Source organism: Lingula anatina, chromosome 1 (assembly GCF_051362555.1).
Source record: "Lingula anatina isolate TDL-2025a chromosome 1, LinAna3.0, whole genome shotgun sequence".
In the NCBI taxonomy this organism is placed as follows: Eukaryota; Metazoa; Brachiopoda; class Lingulata; order Lingulida; family Lingulidae; genus Lingula; species Lingula anatina.
In genome coordinates, this window is record NC_141767.1 from 43,995,738 (window position 1) to 44,009,739 (window position 14,002).

Consider the following 14,002-nt stretch of genomic DNA (forward strand, 5'->3'; position numbering starts at 1 on the left):
CCATTTTGTGTGTTTGAACCTAAGGGAAATTAATGTTATGATCCGTTATCGAAGGCTTGATCACAGCTGACTCGTTGATGAAAAATGGGGGGGTCTACACAACGTGTCAGGTTGCTAGCGAAGGGAAGGTGATTTGTCTAGGTTTGGTAATGGCCCGCGAAAATCGCCTGCTAGCCATTCATTGGAACTTGAAATACCAGTTTTCATATCTTTTTTCCTCTCTGGTGCCAAGGTGAAAAGTGATTTGTTTGTGTTGGAAGAGATGCATGGCACTTGTTTGGACATGGCGTGTGCTTGCCATGATGACAGCGTGATCCATGGAGTTGGGGAATATTAGCATCTTTGTAAGATCATGTAAATAGTTCCAAACTTTGGGTGGTGATTGTATATTTTTGACCACTGGTAACTAATTTCGTGATCATTAATATTATACGTCGTAAAAGAACTGAATTAACAAAATCTCCAGGGTAATCTTAACTTTCTCTATCAAAGATATATCAAATATAAATCTGAGTTTATGGGGTTCAAGCAAGTGCTTTTTTTGCTGAGAGAGCTAGCAAACCCGATTTAACCTATCTTGTTTTTATCTCCATTCTACCAACGCGAACCACTGAGTGCAGTCTGCGTCAACATAATAACTAAACGGAAAAGACCTTTGGTAATCATTCAACTTTGATCGTCACAGAAGGTGATGAAATAAAATTTTTTGTTGGACTTTGGACTCGTGATCGTGAATCATAGATAATGATTGATGTTTTAAAGCTTTCCATTGGACTGGTTTCCCTAGAGATAATGAGAGCAGAGATGCTATTGGCTAAAATTTTCTCTTCTTTGTGCCACCTATAAATAGTGAAAAGAGACTTTCGTCCTGAAGCCGGAGTCAGACGTGTGACAACTCCTGTGGCAAGTAAGTAAAGCTTTAGGCTACTAATAGAACTGACCGATTGAGCAATGCTATGTAATATAGACGACCTGAATACCTAACAGCGCTACATTATAATAGACAGTTTGGAAGGAATATATCTTTTGAGAACTACATAATTTCGACAGGGGTAATCCTAGAAATTCGAGAAACGTTCTTCCATTTTGTTAAAGATTTAGGTCATCATATTTGCTATTTCAAGGTCAGCACAGTTGGGACTAAAAGTTGAATTTTACATGGGTATGGGAATTCATATGGGCATTGGATATGGGATTTTAACATTTTTACACTTGCACCTAAGAATCTTCTTTCACTAATATATAGAAATATTAAAAATGCTTATTTACGGTCTGAAAATATTCTGATTCCTTTCTAACCTAAGCGTGTGTTTGCGTTGTGAATTACCAGTGTGTGTTCGATCACTTTGCTACAAAGTATTCTTGCAAATATTTACAATATGGAACAATGTGATTTTGTGGCGCATGGCTTGTATTGGCTCATCTACAGTGTAATTTATTAAGGAATATCAAAATTTTACAAGCACTTCTCTCAAGTCGATCCAGGAAGTAATTATCTTGAGAGTAGCCTGCAAACTTCACATAGCGTTTAATAAGAAACTTGAGATCTTGATATTCATAATTTTCTATGTCAGTTTAGTTGTACGTTTGAAGACCCAACGACAAAAGGGTGTTTTGGGAGAGCTCTCTTCTTGTTACCAATGGTTCACCTGTGAAACTGGTGATCATACCTACTTGTGTAAGCCTGTTCATAACATATATTCAATAAAAATTCTCAATGAAGACCTGGTAGAAATTTTCTACTTTTTTTAATGACTTCAAATTTACATTTGGTTTAACAGTTACACCTTTATTATCATGATGTCTATATTGTGACCAAATATTCAGTTACAGGTTATGTACCGGAAGAGTCTAGAAAAAAAGATGTCAGAAGAACAATTCATCACTCGTGTTAGCTCTCTCCCCGTGGTGTCCAGTGCTTGGGGCCAGGTGTCTGATTATTATCTTCGCACCAAGGAGAAGAGCCCTAGCCTTGTCCAGTATACTCTGAACATGGCAGAGAGCAGTGTGAAGACTGCCTACACAACAGCCCAACCTGTCATTAGCAAGCTGGATGGGCCAAGTAAGGAAATACAATAATATATGTTATGATAAAATGCTTTACCTTCCTTGTTGCACATATATAACGTGAACATGTGTCTCTCTGCAATTTTCTTTATCTTAATGTTTCTTGATTGGAATTTTAAACTTTGCTTGAACTTTTTAGGGAGTTCTGAATGCTTTTGTAGATAAAGTGTTTATTATTTTGTGTTGTTGAACTGATTTTAGTTCAGAAGGTGAATGCCATTGCCTGCCAGCAGCTGGATAAACTGGAAGAAAAGTACCCCATTATTACCAAGGATACTGGAACGGTAGGTTCAGCCGTTGTTTTGGTGTCTTAAAACTAGGTGAAGTTATCAACTCAATTAATATGTAGATGATCACTTCTTTCAAAAAGGAAAAATGCCAGTTATACATATATTTACACTTCACTTATAAGATTTAAAATTACCAGTAAACTTAAAATGAAAAGTATTTCTTTAGAACTGCAAACATTTAATTACATGAAAATTTTACAGGTAATAGAAAAAAGTAAGGGAGCATATAACAATGCCCTGCAGCCAACTGTGGACAAAGTAAATGCTGTGAAACAGTATGGTGTGGACACCTACAATGGAGTCAAGGATTATGGGGTTGAAAAGGTATAAACTCTTTCTAATGGTGATAAATATATGAGGGGTTATTGCATGTTCAAACTATCCGATTCCTACTAGTGTGGGTGACATGAAAACATTATATATAATACTGGGATGTATGTGGGTGCTTTCAATGGCAGTTGGCACGTTTCCAGTGGATGTTGTACTCTCACGTGATACAAAATGGATTTGAGATTTGTCCCTGACCTTTCATTGGAGTCTAGACAAATGAAACGTGAAGTTTTTAGTAGCAGATAAGATTACCTTATTTTGATGGAAACCTAAATTTTCAGATATCTGATTTGTGTCCAAGTACCTTCAGTGCAGTTAAATTTTGTCTGGTTTAAAACAGATGCAAATCAAATTTTGCATAGCAGAACAATTTAAGAAAGTAAATGTAAACTATTGTAAGCTGTCTGATAAACTTTTGTCTGATATTCTTGTTTATGGATTGAACGACATCTTGACAAATTGGACAGCATGGAAGAGGAGCTTCAAAATTTAAAAGAATGCGGTTAAGTTAAAATGTTGTTGTAAATCACTGTAATGTATCTTTTTGATATTCTAGGTGACCAGTGTGAAGAACTTTGCCACTGGCACAGTGACTGCTGTGAAGGACTACAGTAGTAGCTCTGTGAACAGTCTTCTGCAATCCAGTTATGGACAGGTAGTGGTTGGGGCTGCAGAGGGCATCCTTGCCTCTTCAGAGGGATATGTAGAGAAGTACCTGCCACCTGCCCCTGAAGAAGGTATTTTCCCACAAATTTATTATGACAAGCTCCATGAAATGACAAAATTAATGCAACATGGTATTGTAATTAAAGGTTTGTTTCAAAGAACACATCAATAACATTTTTGTTTATTTCGAAGAGTGATTAAAATGGATTGCTTGTTAAAAAGTGTATCTATTATGCTAACGGTCCATGTGGGGAATGTTTTCTTTATCAGTGCAGAAAAGACTTAAGATTGTTTGAGATGTTATAGATGTACTCTATATTTCTTTCTTCAGAAGAAAAGAAGGAAGGGGATGAAGGTGAGAAAGGAGATGAGCAAGATCCACAGGTGCAGACTTCTTTAGCCAGAGTGACATCTCTGAGCTCCAAGGTGCGGCGCAGGATGTATGCACGTGCCATGAAGGAGATGCAGCACTTGCAGGCCCGCAGCAAGGAGACTGTTGCAAATCTTGCCCATACTGTTAATTTGGTATGTTATGCATCCCAATGGTGAAATTTTAAAATCAGTGCTGTTTATCTTTGTTCTTTGATAATAAAAAAACAGTTTAGACTAAACAGTTCAGCAAATTGAAAAATATGACTGTTGAGCTTTGCCCCTTGGCAATTAAAGGATTGAAAACTTTCTAGGGTGATGTGTAAAGGAGTGCAATATTTTGTATAGGGTAATGTATGAAGAAGTGCAATTTCTTGCACCTAGATGCAAAAAGAAAAATGTTTTACATACTTTCCTTAAAGTCGGGTGAAATGAATACGAGTCGTTAATTTTCTCTAGATCCAGTATGCCAGGGACAACTTTGAGCTTGCAGCGGAAAAAGTGCACGCTGCTAAGGAGAAGGCATGGAGTGTGTGGGAGGAAGTTAACAAGGAGGAAGATGAAGAGGAAGTTGAAGGGGAGGAAGGAGAGGAAGGAAAGGAACTCCAGCCACAGGTACTATGAAACTGATTAGGAGTTTAAAAGATTATTAGTAAACTCTATGCTGAACCCTACATTTGTGTTATTTTAGTAACTGATTGTAGGTGGTTTGATAATAAAGAACTCTCTTCCTGAATGAGAATCAAACACTACAGAGTGATAGAATTGTCAGTTTTTCTTCAGTTACACAATTATTTTAGTAAATTGTTTGCCATTCCAGAAATACGGCTGATAGATTCAATTTTTTTGTTCCAGACACTTGAGCGTCGTTCAATTCTTGTTGCTCGCCGCCTCACTCTTCAATTGAAACATGCTCTGGCCATTGTGCCATCTGGAGATCAGCTGCTTCCTGTATACCTGAGAGAGAGAATGGACAAGGCTAAAACCTACGTAGAAGAAATGTATGGGCATTTTGCAGAGGTAATATCCTGTGTTAGGAGGATTAGCTGATGTTATTGGCAGATATTAGTTGACTCAAAGAAAAACTGCTGAAATTGTTTCACATTATATATGAATGCAAAATGGAAAAAAAATGCAATTATAACTTGCATTTACCAAAAAGCCCAAGAATGTCATTTTGTCAAAGTTGGTCTTAAAATCCCATTTCCCCATCTGTTGAATTGCAGGCTAAACATTTTGAGGATCTTCCCAGTTGGATGATGGACCAGGCCAAGGAGAAGTTGACTTATGTGGAGGAATCTGTTGGGAACATGACAGAATATGTTCTCAGCACCAGGGCCCTCAGCTGGCTGGTAAGTGTGGGATATGTGGACTAAGGGATTAACTAATTTGCTGCTGCTCCAACTTGTTATTAGGATTTCTCCCAGTATTTTGTTTATGTGTTTGAAATTGTTTTCATCATCGCTGCAATTTTGGAGAAGAAATGTAAATGAACCTGATGGAAATCTAATATTTTTAAAAATGTGATGTTTTTAACCCCTGTACAATGTGGTGTGAACATTGATGATTCAGGATTCACACATTTACATATACATTTTGGAGCAGTAATATTTTGCCTAGTCTTTTTATCACCTCTTATCTGTTAGTATTTCAGCTATAAATAATGTTTGTTTAATGTGTTGGCAACTTGGTGAAACTAATAATAAAAATTTTGATAACTAGATAAATATGTATATCTTCAACTTTATTGAACTAATCTAGTTGATGATGGACACCTGGAATGATACATATAAAGAGCACTATTAGATATCTAGCTATCTCCTTCCCCCGGGGGAAGTTTTATACGGGCATGTATAAAACGTCACTTATATGTCAGTCCTCATTCCTCTTTTTTTTAAAGTCCTCTGTCTCCTCCCCTGGGGAGCTTTTAAAGTTTGTGAACATGGGTCCTCCATAGTTCTTTTCAAAAGTCAATTGAATAAGGAAATTGAAGCAACAACAACAACTTTTAAAAGCTATATGCTAAAAGAAAATCAAATTAAATATCTAGCTAAAGTCATTTAAAAAAGAAAAGTCAAGTATTATGAGACTTCAAGAAGAGTCCCTGGTTGAAGCCGGTTTCCGAGTTTCCTGTATGTCAGTCTCTTTAGAATGACGGCTTGGTCTGGATGGAGTAAGCATTTCTGTAGTTCCTGGCTTGTTATGAGGTAGCAAACGGGCTAATGCACGTGGCAAACCACCACTGGTGCGCTGTTTGGTGACAGTAGGGGCATCCTGGCCACTGGGATCTGGGGCACTCAAATCTGGCTCTTCAGATAATTGCGATGGAGTAGAAGCATCCTGGTATGGCACAGTAGGTTCATCTGGATTTTTTGGCTGTGTGACCTGTACAGGGTTGTCATGGGTTTGCTTCTTTCCCAGATAAAGGTCACCAGGTTCGTGATGGACCAACTTAGTGGGTTGCTCAGGCACTGTGTTCTCCTTGAGGGCCATCTCAATCATGGGGAAGTAGTCACTGCTAACAAATGGAGTGAACTTCCTAAGATGCTGCCGGTTGCGGATAATCACCCTGCCTGAACCATCCACTTTGATGACATACTGGTGGTGCTGTCTTACTTCAATTACTATTCCAGTTCGCTCCCACTTCCGGGGATAATTTCCTACAAGGTTCTGTAAGTACACATGATCTCCAACCCTCAATGGTGGTAAGATCCTAGTATGCTCACTCCAGCGTTCATGCTCTCTGGAATGACGTTTTGCAAGTGCTCTTTCTCGATGTGACATCAGCTCTGCCCATGTTTCGTGTGGGGAATACCTTCCCATGGGTATTGGAATGGCATCGCGAATAGGCCGTCCAAATATAATTAATGCTGGGGAGGCCTTTGTTTGTGGGTCAATAGAATTTCTGTACATAAGCATGGCTTTCTGAAACTTGTCAACATCAAGGGATCCTGTTGGGGCTATATTGTCTGCAAGCATTCGCTTCACAGTTTTGACAGCTATCTCAGCTCTACAGTTAGCATGAGGGTTGGCAACTGACGAAATTCTGTGTTTAACACCCCAGGTTTTAAGAAATTCTTGTGTTTTCCCTGCAGTAAATTGTGGTCCACCATCTGAGGTTAACTCCTCTGGTATTCCAAATGTGACGAAAGTTTCACGCAATCTTCTGATTAGACCCTCTGCGCCTCCTTCTGCTTTAAAAGCCATTGGCCAATTGGAATATCGGTCGACAATGACAACATAATCTTTACTGTTGTATGTGAAGTAGTCACAGCAGATCATTTGGAAAGGGTAGTCTGGTTGTTTAATATCAGATGGTGGCTGCATCGGGTTTGATTTAGCCATGCGATGACAATGTGCACATTGGTCCCTAACTCTAGCAATGTCAACTGAGATATTGGGCCAAAAAACAGAGTCTGCTGCTCGGGACTGCATAGCACTTATACCCTGGTGAGCTGCATGGAGGGCATTGAGGATTGGTGTGCGTAAGGCCCTTGGGATAACAATTCGTTGACCCATGAGTATCACTCCATCAACAACACACAGGCTTGCTGTGTGACGGTGGTATGGACGTATCTCTATGGGGAGTTCTCTGCAATCTTCTGGAAAGCCTTTCTCAAGGTATTGCATTAGTGTAAGTAATGTTGTATCTGAAGAGGTGGCATCTCGGACCATATCCCAGGTGACAATAATGTTAGCAGCATCCAGTGAGGCAGACGCAGCAGCAATGGTGCAAGCATCATCAGCAAAGTCTGTGTCTGCTGTGTCTTGGTATAAACTAGCCAATGTGACCTGTGGAGGCACAGTCATGTAGGATATGGTGTCACTGTCAGATGGTTCATTTGGTAGATGCATTCTACTTGGCCGACCAGCAGGGTGTCTGGATGCTGCATCTGGGCCGGGATTCTTCTTCCCTGGGACATGCACTATGGTGAATCTGTATGCTAGTGTCTTTTCTTTGAGATTGAGTAGTCGCCTGTTGTGAATTTCGGTGAGTGACCTATCATTTAGCACCTGAACCAGTGGTTTGTGGTCTGTGGCAACAATCAAATCTTTACAGCCCAATACATAGTAGCGAGTCTGATGCAATGCATAGGCCACGGCCAGGGCTTCACCCTCTATGGGTGCATATCTGCTTTCTGCTGGGTGGGTAAACCTGCTTCCTACCAAGCATAACTTCCAGCCATTGTGACAACATGCTGGAGTTTTGGAGGTGCATTGGCAATACTTTTGCATCAGGAAGAATCCAACTCCATCAACAGACCAATCAGTGGACAGACATGTTTGGCGGTTTGGATCAAACAAACGCACTCCTTCTTTCATCTCTTCTATAATGACTTCTTTGGATTGGTGGAACAGGTTGTCCAACTCATCTGTCCATTCAAATTTTGTGGACGGCTTTAGGAGCTTCCTGAATGGCTTCATCTGACGTGCCATTGAGAATGCATAAGCGCCTTGATTAATGAGCCCAAACCAGGCTCGGGCACCACTGATATCTGTAGGTGTTGGGAATTTCCTTATGGCATCTATAAATTTGTCACTTGGTTGTATGTTCGTAGGTGTGATTGCAAGACCAGCAAATTCGACTGCATCTTGGGCGAACTGAAATTTCTTGGGATTCAAGGTGATACCGTTACGTGCACACAGGTCTAACCACTTACATGCCTGAAAGAATGCCTCTTCAACTGAGTTTGCCCACATGCATGTATCATCTACACACTTGACTTTATTAGGGAAGTCTGTGATTATGGCATCAAATCTCTGGTTGTAGGCATCTCCACTGGCTAAAAACCCCTGAGGTGCTACCTTGTATCTGTAACGGCCCCATGGTGTGATGAATGTTGTGATATGCCGGTCCTCCTCCCTAATAGGCACAGAGTGGTACCCATTCCAGGCATCCGTCACGGTTTTTTTTACACCCTGTGGGATGCGGTTTGCTAAGTGAAAGGGGGTAGGCACATGGTGTGTTTGGCGGACAGAGTGGCGGTTCAGTTGCTGTAAGTCTACTGTTCGCCTAGGAGTGCCATCGGCTTTTCCCGTTACTACCATGCGGGAACACCATGTTGTTGGGGTATTTGGGCTGACTCGTTCAAGGACCCCTATTCGGACATCCCTTTCAAGATCAGCAAAGACCCTCTCTTGCCAGTGAATTGGAACAAGTGCTGGCTTATGGACTGCGACCGGTTTGGCATCTGGATCCACATGAAGTTGGAGCGGCTCACACTTCATCAGGGGTAATGGCTGGTGTTCACACGTATTAAATGTTGTTGCTCCATAATAGTCGAGGAGCCAATCTTTAAGCACTTCAACATTTTCTTCCAAAGCCTTTAAGCCAGGGGGAAGAGATGTGGGTAATGGTGGTGGCTCCTCTCTGCGCCTTGGACATGTGCATGGAACTTCGTCAGTGGGGCCAATTGAAGCTGTGTGTGTTATATGCGTGGCACTCGGAAAATCTGGCTTAATTATCCCCAAGTCTGTCAGTGCCTCTCTGCAGAGGAAGGCTTTCTCAATGGATTCAGACACGTAACACATCAAGCGAGACGTTCTGATGTGATCGTTTTCATCTTTGACTGAGACACTGACAGCAATGCCACCCATAACACCCAGATTCTCTCTGATGGCACCTCGCATCACAAGTTTAACAGGCAAGAGGTCTTCTTTCCTTATGCCTAGAGCCATAGCCGACTTCAGTGGTATTATGCTGCTCTGACACCCTGTATCCGCAATCATGGACATGTTGACTGGTTTAAGTGTTGACGTGTCTTGCATCGGATACCCAAAAGCAGCATGATCTGCAGGTAGAGGGGTCATTCTCACTAAAACCATTGGGTGCGGTTTTGATGGGCGAGCTATCCACTGGCCGTCAAATATGTGGTGATCAAGAAATGCAGTCTTGTTGGGTTTATGTCGCCTGGGCGGGTTGTTTTCGGAAGCCGTACACAGCTGATCAAATACATAATTGGTGTCAGCGTGGTCCGTACCCTTAGTTTGACCTGTCTGAGTGCGTGGTTTGGGCGGGTTTCTATATCCTCTCCCTTGCTGGCATAACCTTGAAGACTTATCCCGGTGGCCCCATTCACCGCAGGTGTTACATTTGCTGCAAAGGTCTGTATAATGTCCTTTGACACCACATTTGGCACACATGAAACCCCATGCCTCACACTTCCTGGCTCTTGCTCTTCTATCGTTTCTTGGTCCATGGGCAAGTCCACCACATGCCCAGCATTTCGGTTTCCCATCAGTTTGAACAAGTGGTGATTTTTGAACATTGCTGGCAGCATTAGCATTGTCTCCGACTGCACTCTTGGTCACTTTTCCCTGTTCCTTCTGAGCGATAAAGGATACAGTTTCCTCTAGCGTCCTGTCTGTTTTAGGGTCACCCAATAAATCTGACATAATTTCTGGGTCAGCGATGCCTCTGATGAGGTTGTCTTTTATGATTTCATCGCTGTAGTCAAACATATGGGTGCAGCCTTCTTCTTTACATGTGGCTGTATACCGACACAATGCTGCTTGGCCTCTCAGGCTTGCCAAAAATGTTCTAATACTGGTTCCTGGAGTTTGAGTCATTTTACTCAGTCGTATGCGATGAACCAGGGTACTCTCATCTTTGACAGCTAGTCTTCTTATGGCAGCTAGGAGGTCTGCCTCCGCCATATTTGCAACATTGTCTCTAAGATCTCGCATAATGTCTGTGCGTAAGTCTTGATCACAACAGTAAAAGAGGGCGGTTGCTACCATGTTTTCAGCAATGTTCATACCAGCCTTGTACATGTTCCACTGCCTGGTGAATGCCGACCACTGATCTGGATCAGACCCTGTTGAAATTTGTGGTGGATCCAGCTTGAGTTTCTGGGGCGCCGGCTGAGTCGGATGGGCAGTCTGGCCATGCATTTGGAGAGCTGCAGTTAAGGCTCCTGCGAAGGCAGCGTCAAGGTCCTGTGACTGCCAGTCACAACCCACCACAGGACATTGCAGTTGGGGCATCCTGTTTGTTTTGAAGACTCTACAAATAATGGCTGAAAATCTAACTCTGTTATCTACACAGTGGCAAGGGAAATCTGGTGTCCGTCATAGATAAATATGTATATCTTCAACTTTATTGAACTAATCTAGTTGATGATGGACACCTGGAATGATACATATAAAGAGCACTATTAGATATCTAGCTAATAACTTCTGCTTAGTAGTTCTATAATGAGTGTATGCTTTCCTGCTAGTTTTAACAAGGTGGCTTAGTGGCTTAGAATTGAGAATGTCATGGGTGAAAGTTTTTCAAGATTTTAAGTCTTCATTTTGTGTGTTTTTTTTTTTCATATAGTCTAAATACGATGAGAAATTACAAGCTATGTTTTCAGTATTTTCATTTTATACAACTTTCATCCATGAAACATGGTGTAGAATCTGTACAAGCACCATTTCAGCTCCATCTTTATGATATTGACCTATCAAGCACACACACATGCACTCAACACTCTACTGCCAGTATCACTAACATTAATTTATGTTTTAAAATACATATTTTAGATCTAAAAACTTGTACAATCTCAGTATTATTCAAATAACTGGTTTCAACAAGTGCAAAATGTGAATACTGAAAGACATGTAAATTTATTGATTTTAATGACAGTTTTAAAGTGGTATGAGGTGGAAATGAAATGAAGCTTCCAATAATGGCATCTTACTTTTACTATGGCTAGAAGATATAAAGGCATCTGCTGAGGAAAATTGATGCCTGTATTTGGATGAAGTTCTATCATGCATAAAAATGCTAACTCTGTAAAAGTTTCTACTAATCCAGCTTGATGCCTATTGCAGATCTGAACTTTCATTGGGATCCATTTGTGTAACTTAACCTGAAAATATGGAACATAAAAGACAGCTCTGCTAAATGATCATCACTGATGACTGTCTTTCAGTTGCAAGGAAAAAATTGAAGTTCAGTTTCATTTCTCTGTAGGTTGGCAAGAAAGAAGACACTGTTAAATTAGAATAAAGGCATCATAAGGATCGTGACAGGCAGCCCTTCAATACGGATTAGTAGCTTCAGTCACCGCTTACGTATAAGAGCTTTTCCAGTGAAGTTTGACCAAGCTCTCAGTTGCAAATGTTCCAATATTGACATTGTCAATCACAGCTGTATATTATATATTAGTATATTAATAGAACTAGCCAGAAGAGTGGGATTTACAGACTTTGAATTTGGATTTCTCATTTGTTAACTCTGTGAAGTTACTCCCATTACAACAGTGGAAAGGGAAAGCTACTGTTTTTCTGCTTTGGATTTTAAATATATATATACATTAGTGACCTTAACTCTATGCATTATGCCCAATACAGTGTGGACATTGGAAAGGAAAAGCTGCTGTTTTACTGCTTGGATTTAAATAAATATCCATTAGTGTCCTTAGTTGCAAAATGGTTTTGTATGTTTTTTATTTATAAATAATATATCCTATTGCCAATGAGGTTACTGAAACAATTATGCACGTTCGCTTAATCAAAATACAATTTGTTCATGATACTCTCAATGTTAGCAAAGTGGATATAAGGTGCTCCCCTAACAACTTGACGAAAAACAAACTTTGTTTATAATACTCTCTTAACATTGTAGTAATTTTTTTGCACAAAAATTTTCCTAAGTTCAATATTAATAACTTAACCAATTTAAATAATGGCACAGAAAAAGCATTACTTACTATAAAATGTGTGTAATATTGGGGGATGACATTACAATATCAAATTAAAAAATTATAATAAGAATAACAGCAAGATGAATTGGACAGTTTCTTCAACCACACAGTAAAGTAAAAAATGAATTGTACTTATTTCAAGAAATAAATGACAAACACCACAACTAAACATTTTAATATACAATGACAATCAATTAATGTTAAGCTATTTTTCATTAGTTGCGTGTGTGATTTTTTGACAAAAAGACTAAGAAAATGTTTTCTTTGAATATTTTGAAACTACTAGGTGTATGCTTAGTAATTCTGTTCTAAATTGTATTCAACAGGTGCCTGATGTGGACCTGGATGCATTTGATATTGAAGATCCTGATTCTTATGAGGTCAATGGTGGTGTCGTCATGAGAGAAGGTGGCCAGGAAGAATACATTGGTTATGTGCCAGCTGTTGAGAAATAGATAGTGCCCCAGTATTCTAAACTACACAAATTTAAATTTTGGTGCTCTTTGAGTTCTCCATTGTAACAATTATAACTGTTGCCTGATCATTGACACCTAGTTCCCAAGTATCTTGGCTTAAAAATCTGAACTTTAATTTATAGATCATAGATCTGATATGAATGTGATGCTTTCTTAAGGACAATATTTTATCCCCATTTTGAAATGATAAATGGTCAACTGAAAACCGTCTTATCAGTGAGAGTCACTATCAGAGTAAGAGTTTCTTAATGACTAACCATGCAGAAATCTGGGCTAGTACCTGGGTTAAAATCTCAAGTTGAATTATTTTTTTCTTAGGCAACATTACTTATAAACTGTTATGTTTAAAAAAAAATATTGCTTACCCCATGGAAACCAAAAGAAACTTGTTGGCTAAAATTCCCATACTGCAATGTTTTGCTAACAAGCAAATCCAACATGATTTTTTTTCTTAATGTACATGGATGAATGATGAATTTCACTGAATTCAGGTAAAGCATAAGACCAAAATGGAGGGAAACTAATTTCAGGAATAAATTTTTTTCAACCTCAAGACTTGTTGCTTCAGTTTAATGTGGACATAGTTGATTTTGTCTTAAAACATTTCACTTACATACAAAGCTACATCTAAGCCACTTGCACCAGTTATTTTAAATGACTAAAATAAATGTGACATGAACCTCGATCACCAAGTTGGTTCTTTGTTCTACCAAAATATCTTTAAAACTTCAATTTTTTTTTTTTTTTTTTTTTTGTAAATTGACCTATTTGTCCACATCCAGTTCATGAAAGTCCCATAAATGATGAACTACTGCATGGACATTGCATAATTATCTCTTACCTCCATATATGGATGTATAGCTGTGAGTGCATAGTTCTTCAAATGAGACTGCTAGGGAATATTTATGGCACAATTAAGCAAAAAATATCCGTTAAGTCATTTTTTAAGCAATTGGTTTTTCTCTAAATAATACTATTCTAAACTATTATGGTGGTATTTGGTCAGGCTTACAAAAATTTGAAATTAAATGCATCATTAATGTCAAGAGAACCTAGAGTTCAGTAGTTGCATTAACTGCTAATGCCCCTATTCCACACCACCTAAACATTC

At 39.4% G+C, this 14,002-nt stretch overlaps 1 protein-coding gene across 2 annotated transcripts; it reads left to right on the forward strand.

Annotated features, from left to right (window-relative positions):
- The first annotated feature begins 718 nt into the window (after positions 1–718).
- LOC106158080 (perilipin-2) lies at positions 719–13,444 on the forward strand. Of its 2 annotated transcripts, none has more exons than XM_013533936.2 (10): positions 719–907; positions 1,828–2,062; positions 2,269–2,351; positions 2,559–2,681; positions 3,244–3,424; positions 3,685–3,878; positions 4,182–4,337; positions 4,578–4,742; positions 4,949–5,074; positions 12,742–13,444. In XM_013533936.2, the coding sequence occupies exons 2-10, from the start codon at positions 1,837–1,839 to the stop codon at positions 12,868–12,870; spliced, it is 1,383 nt and encodes a 460-aa protein (XP_013389390.2). In that variant the 5' UTR covers positions 719–907; positions 1,828–1,836; the 3' UTR covers positions 12,871–13,444. The 2 variants fall into 2 exon arrangements, with proteins under 2 accessions (XP_013389390.2, XP_013389392.2); XM_013533938.2 differs by lacking the exon at positions 12,742–13,444 and adding an exon at positions 11,683–12,141 and having other exon boundaries at positions 720–907.
- Positions 13,445–14,002: the final 558 nt, after the last annotated feature.